This window comes from Triticum aestivum, chromosome 5B (assembly GCF_018294505.1).
Source record: "Triticum aestivum cultivar Chinese Spring chromosome 5B, IWGSC CS RefSeq v2.1, whole genome shotgun sequence".
Taxonomy (NCBI): Eukaryota; Viridiplantae; Streptophyta; class Magnoliopsida; order Poales; family Poaceae; genus Triticum; species Triticum aestivum.
In genome coordinates this window covers 140,612,553-140,619,053 of record NC_057807.1, presented here as the reverse complement: position 1 = coordinate 140,619,053, position 6,501 = coordinate 140,612,553, and the positions used below count along the sequence as shown (strand labels likewise).

The 6,501-nt window shown below is 42.4% G+C and overlaps 1 protein-coding gene across 1 annotated transcript; it reads left to right on the top strand.

Moving 5' to 3' along the window:
* Positions 1 to 489: 489 nt before the first annotated feature.
* LOC123110848 (AP-5 complex subunit mu) lies at positions 490 to 5,130 on the top strand. The gene is made up of 8 exons (XM_044531473.1): positions 490 to 723; positions 838 to 963; positions 1,258 to 1,566; positions 1,740 to 2,023; positions 2,125 to 3,020; positions 3,428 to 3,484; positions 3,850 to 3,897; positions 4,742 to 5,130. The coding sequence occupies exons 1-8, from the start codon at positions 653 to 655 to the stop codon at positions 4,814 to 4,816; spliced, it is 1,866 nt and encodes a 621-aa protein (XP_044387408.1). The 5' UTR covers positions 490 to 652; the 3' UTR covers positions 4,817 to 5,130.
* The last annotated feature ends 1,371 nt before the right edge of the window (positions 5,131 to 6,501 follow it).

Genomic DNA, 6,501 nt, shown 5'->3' with positions numbered 1-6,501 from the left:
TTTATATGAAAATTACCCCCACTAACTATTTCTCTTAACATGCAAGCATATGCCACATTATCGCACAACATGCATAAGAAAATGTTCACCTCACTACCATATGTCTCTTAACATGCAAACATGCCACTTGATCATGACATGCATGAAAAAAAGACCCATTTCAACATGCAAACATACATGAGAATTTTCATTCTATTATGCTACATATATTTAATAAACATTTTACGACTATATAGTAATCAAACATAATAAATTATATGTATTTTTAGTTTTAACTTTTTTATATTATTACTTCAAATATTCATGTTTCATACAATGAATCACATTACAATATGTTGCAAAATATCTCGCAACAACATGCAGAGGTATCGTCAATTTTTTTTTTTTTTGAGGGGAAGAGGTATCGTCTAGTTGAAGACGTGACATGCGAGGTATCGTCTAGTTGAAGACGTGACTCGTGACAAGTAAACTAGAATACGTAAACTTCCAGGGAAGACGGACATGTAAACAGTAACCTAAGCCGGGAGGCGGGTTTACGTTCCCGTACTCTTCCTGTCGTCTTCCCAACTGGCCCCTCCGAGTCTCCGGCCATCCCATCCTAGAAACAAGCGCCGAGGCCACAACCACCGCGCGGCCACACCTCCGGCGATCCATGTCCGGCGGTGGGTGCAGCATCCGCGCAATCTGGATCCTCACGCCAAACGACGCGGTTGCCTTCTCCAGGTACGCACGCCCGACACCGACCCCACCTCGCGAACCCCCGAGATGAAATCCGGGGATTCTCGCGCCAGGATTCGGTCCTTCTGGTCCAGGAACTCACCTCCCCCCTTCCTTCAGGCGGTTTGCAGTGGTGGAGAAGCGGTGGCGGGTCGCGTGGGAGGCGGAGGGGGCGGGGAAGGGCGCGGAGATGCCGCTGCCGGCGGACTACGAGGTCGCCGCCGCGTTTGCCAACCGCCGGAGAAGGTTTGGCCGTTGTTTCTTGGTTCTTGTACTAGCTTTCTCCGGAGAATTGGCGTGGTCGAGTAAAAATTAGATACTATGTTACTCGTCCTGGAAGTGAATTATGATTTAGATGCAGAATCGTTACTTAGCAATGCCTGTTTCTTCTGAACAAAGGATAAATGTATCCGAGATAGGTATTCATATTAGTTCAGAAGTTCATCCACTGATGAAACTATAACTCGATCAGCACATGTTATGGTATGTTCATGGCTTATAAAATAGTTGCAATAAACACTTAAATATGACATTGTGCAGGGAAGGCACGGCCCGTGGCTCTGGTATCCGCACAAGCTTATCATCTGTTGGATCGGATTCCTGGGTCGATGATCCAATCACTCGTCACATTATATCCCTTCAGATTGACAAAGAGGAAGGGGGTGGGTTTATGCTGTGGCCAGTAGTTCTTCAGAAACGTGGAAGCTATTATGTCCTTGTGCTGCCTCTGGTGGATCCTCAGTTATTTAATGCGTTTGAGAGCCTACTGAAAAGACCTGATTGCGGGAGTTCAGCAAAAGAGAATGGCAATCTTTCTTCCATTCTGCTCAATCTTCCGTGCATAACAGGGTAATGTAAGTTTGCTTACCTTATTTATGTGTGTTCTTTGTTGTTTCATTCTTTACACTAGCAACCCCATTTTTCAACTCATATATTTTAATATTTTTGAGTTTTATACTACTATCAATCAATTAACGATCATGTTCACTAGTTGGACTCTCATACTTCATGTTCCATGATAGGGCCTTTATGGTTGCGAATGTTATTGGCGACATAATTACTGGTGATGTTGCTGAACCAGAGGTGATCGTTAGTTCAGGCCCCTCTGTTGGTGGACTGTTAGATTCATTGACTGGAAGCATAGGCATTACAGCCCGGTCAAAACCTATCGCTGCGCCTGTTGCAGCCCCAGTTGCATCAGTTTCCTCGCCTGTAGGTGCTGCTCAGTCAGACTCTTTAAAAGGTGGTATAAGACCTTTTGACAAGGAATTACTACGAAGCTTCATCATTGGTGCCATGCCTTTTGGTGAGTATCATGTCGAATATAACACTTTGTGCTGTTCTATCATCTAGCTTCATGGATCTTTTTATTGATTAACCAACGAAGCTAACAGTATATTTTTGCAGGCACACCTCAGGATCTTAATTATGGCAATGTTTCTTCGATTAGAACAACTGGGTATTCAGCTGATCCTCTTCCGACAGACCAGAAGCAACCTGCCTGGAAACCTTACCTATATAAAGGGAGGCAACGGACTCTCTTTTCTAGCCTGGAGACTATAAACGCTGCACTATATGACCGTGATGATGTGCCAGATTTCCTTTCTGTTTCGGGTCAACTAACCTGTAGGGCTGAACTGGAAGGGTTACCTGATGTTTCTTTGCCACTGACTGGGTTAAAAACTGCCCGTGTGGAGGTATCATCATTCCACCACTGTGTTCAAGCTTCAGAGCCTACTGGTGATAAGCAATCTCTGCTATTTCAACCACCACTAGGAAATTTCGTTTTGATGCACTATCAAGCTCCATGCAACATCAATCCACCTGTGAAAGGGTTCTACCAGTTGTCTATGGTATCTGAGAATGAAGGTGCTTTTCTATTTAAGCTGAGACTGATGGAGGGTTACAAGTCCCCGTTTCTTATGGAATTTTGCATGGTTACAATGCCATTTCCTCGAAGAAGAGTTGCATCATATGACGGAAATCCATCAGTTGGGACGGTTTCAATGACAGAACATTTAATTGAGTGGAGAATTGTTTCAAGTGGCCGGGGCCTCAGTGGTAGGAGCATTGAAGCTACCTTCTCTGGTACTGTTAAATTTCATCCTAGAACAACGCAACGAGTAAATTCATCATTTCGGTCGGTCGTGACCACTGCATTTGCTGAAGATAGTGATTGTGAGGAAGATAACGCTAAGAATGGTGCCAACTTGGATGACTACCTCATGGAAAAAATGAACAAAGACCTTCAAGCAGTTGACTTGGAAGAGCCATTGTCTTGGCAGGCTTATAATTATGCTAAGGTTTGCCTCTACCGAAACATAATGTTGTTGGAATTTGTCAAGTCATTCTTTCATGATGTTATTTTGAATATGAGATCATTGGGAACAATCATATCGGTCACTGTATTTCTGACAAGCCTGGCCACTCTTCTTCGTATTGCTTTCTCAGCATATAGTACTAGCTCTCAGTTGTTCTGTTCTGTTGGTTGATATAGGATCATGCAGCTGTTCATTTTGCATGACATTCTGTTATTCATATTTGTACCTGGGATCATAGAGTATAATCTGGATTCTGGAACAACCACTGTATCATATTTGTTCTTCCTTATGCACACCCGTGAAGTCTTTTAGTATCCATACAGCAGCGCACATGTACTTCTCATTTGAACTTGTTTTTCAATATTAATTGATTATGAAATATTCTCCAGGTGTCTTTTAAGATAGTTGGTGGTACCCTGTCTGGTCTTATAATCGACCCAAGATCTGTAAGTTACCCACAACCTTTCTTGGTCACCATCTTCACTCACTCAGTCAAGTAGCTTACTGTTGTTATCCAATGTTGATGCCCTCATGCCAGCTTAACTTTTTTAGCCATTGTTCTTCACAAATTTTAATCGATATCCACACATATATTTTGTCCATGTTCTTATGTTTTAGTGCTTGATAGGTGGTACATATTACAGTTTCCTTACTACCATGCTGAAGAGATTGCTAAAGAATCACACCCTTTCATGTCCTGACCTCCATTATGAAATAGTTATTTTCTCCTTGTTGTAGCATTTCCTCCCATTCTTTATTCAAATAATTGGGTCACCATTAAACATCATGTTTCCTGTACTATATTCTGCAGGTAACCGTTTACCCTTCTGTCAAAGCCCCAGTAGAATACTCAATGCAGGTGACTTCCTTATCTCATTCCCTCGAACTTTGGTTCTATAAATAGTCAATGCACTGAAAAACCTGTTATTTTTCTGAATTTTCTCAACATTTCAATAATTGCCCTAAGAGAACTGTACAAACTACAGGAAGAATCGTACAGTGCATGCGTGGGTTTGCATATGCAAAAGTATTACTCCCTCTGTTCACAAATGACGTTTTGACAGTTTAACTGCCAAAACGTCATTTGTGAACAGAGGGTGTACTTTGCTTTGTTAGTGCTGAACTAACTATAAGCATTTTGATCTGATGCGAAGCACCATCCTAGCTTCTGTTGCACACAGTATTTATAAAGTCGTGTTTGTTATTTGTAAGTCGCCTGAAACAATTCGGGACGTGGATGTGCAGCCCTAAGCCTGAGACAGGGACAGCCGGTTGGCCGTGGCATCGCCAGTGCAGCAGTGGCCTGGTGGGGGAGGCAGTTTGGGTAGGCTGGGGCGGCGAGGCACACGCGGCAGCGTGTGTGGGTGGGGTCTGGGAGGGGGTTCAGGCCTGTGCAGGACTCTGGCTTCCCTCTAGAATAACTAGTTGATGCCTGGTTGCCTTTTCCCTCTTCATCCCTGCTTATCCCCACTTCCTCTGTGGAACATGATCTTTTCATCTGTAAAATTCACACCTTGAACATAAAATATAATTTATGCTAGACTAACATCACAAAAGATTTGTTCCACAAATACACATTTGATCTGTTTATCCAAACAGATAAATTGTACTTGAATTACCGTGTTATCCCTAATCGGTTATGAGACCCCTGTACGGACCATCAATACAAGATACTCTTTGATAACATTGCTCTCCTTTGGCAGGCCTCTTCTGGAGACTACATACTATGGAATACCTTAGGAAAATGTCCTTCCGCAGCTTTGCCAAAAGAGTTATGATTGGCAGTGTTCATGGCCAGGCACAGTTTTTTGGTCCCACCAGAGCTGTGATGGAAGTTTTCTCTTATAGTTCTTATAATTCAGGAAATAGTGTTTCAAGTGGGAAACAACAAATCTGTACATCATTTTTGTCAGACAAGTTTGGTATGCTGATCTTAGATTTCATGGCTCTATGAGATCTCGAATCCATGCTCTTCTCTTATTAGCAATAATTTTTCTATACCCCCTGGATTCTTTCCATTGTATCCGAATTTGACGCTCGTTGTAATGCTATTTTTATGATCACCGCTCAAATTCATGGTGCGTTGAGAAGCTGGAGACGGTGCCAGACATGACCCGGATTTCCTTCTTTGTCCCGTCAAAATATGTTACCGCTGCATAGTTTTTCTTCCATCCACTAGCAGTATGTGTAAATGGGGTGCAGCATCTTTTCTAGGTTCAGTGAATCGAGACACTGATCTGTTGGTCATGTCATGCATGATGCCATCGAGATGGGGGCGGTCGAATATTCGGAATTGTCTTGACAAGCTAGTCTAACATAAAGCTGCATGGTCCTAATCACGAATATAGAGTCGAGATGATCAACTTTCAACAAAAAGGAGAAACCTTTTAGGTCAATTATCCCCCTTTTCAGTTTATAATCTCTTTCAAAAAGGGTGACATGGGTATCTTTCTAAAATCATTTTACTGTTTCATTGTACCACAAATTGGAGGTGAGGAAAGTGGTATAGCTCACCACCGTTCTTTTTTTGTGAAAAAGGTAAACTTTTCCGTTTCCTGTTTCTGTACCCTACAATACAAGATTTCCTCTATGGTTTTCTCACGCTATTTTGAGTTTTTTTTAGGTTTGTGTCCTGCTCAGGGAGACGAGGCGGCGATGGCTCTCTGAAGATGGAATAAGATTCTTCCCGCCTTGTCCCCGTTTCGGTGGTGTTTCTAGCATCGTCGGAGGGCGTGTGGAGATTTGTCTTCGGCGGATTTCGTGGGATTCGGTTGGTGTTTGTTTTCGGTGGATTCACGTGGATCTTGTCTTCATTCGTCTGTGTTCGTGTGTTCACATGTTGGATTTTTCCGATCTACGTTTCTCTTCATCGGCAGCGGTTGCTATTCTGCCGCGTTTGTCTTATGGGGCTTTAACACGACGACTTTCTGACTGTCTACTAAAACAAGGTTTGCCCGGCTCCGATGAGGCAGGGCGAAGACGGTGGCGAGCCTTCGGCTCGCTTCAGTGCTAGTAGTCGTCGCTAAGTGGTCAACAGACCTAGATGTATTTTTTAATTCTTTTTTGTACTATCTTGACAGTTGATAAATACTCCCTCCGTCCCATAATGTAAGACACTTTTTGACATTATGAGACGGAGGGAGTAGATTGGAAGTTATTCTCGCAAATTTTTTTTTTGCAAGATTTCCTGTATGGTTCTCAATCATACTATTAACAAAGAAAACCTAATGGAACTGCATTGCGATATAATTTTGCAAGACAAAAAAGTGTGGTACTACTACTAAAAAACATGGCAATCTAACTAAATTTACTTGATATTTAGCGTTATTTTATTTTATTTTTTATAGTCAGTATAGTACTGTACTAGTAGAATGGTTTGGATTCGCTTTGGTCCATGGCCACAGAATCCATCATCAGTTTTCCAACCGGAGGACTTCTTTCAAAAAAATGTTTGAGGCTGCTG

Bases quoted from the DNA above. Each gene is read 5' to 3' on its own strand.
- LOC123110848 (XM_044531473.1), top strand. From the start codon at position 653: ATGTCCGGCGGTGGGTGCAGCATCCGCGCAATCTGGATCCTCACGCCA. The intron at 3,021-3,427 runs GTTTGCCTCTAC...AATATTCTCCAG, and splicing joins AGGCTTATAATTATGCTAAG to GTGTCTTTTAAGATAGTTGG. The intron at 3,898-4,741 runs GTGACTTCCTTA...CTCCTTTGGCAG, and splicing joins CAGTAGAATACTCAATGCAG to GCCTCTTCTGGAGACTACAT.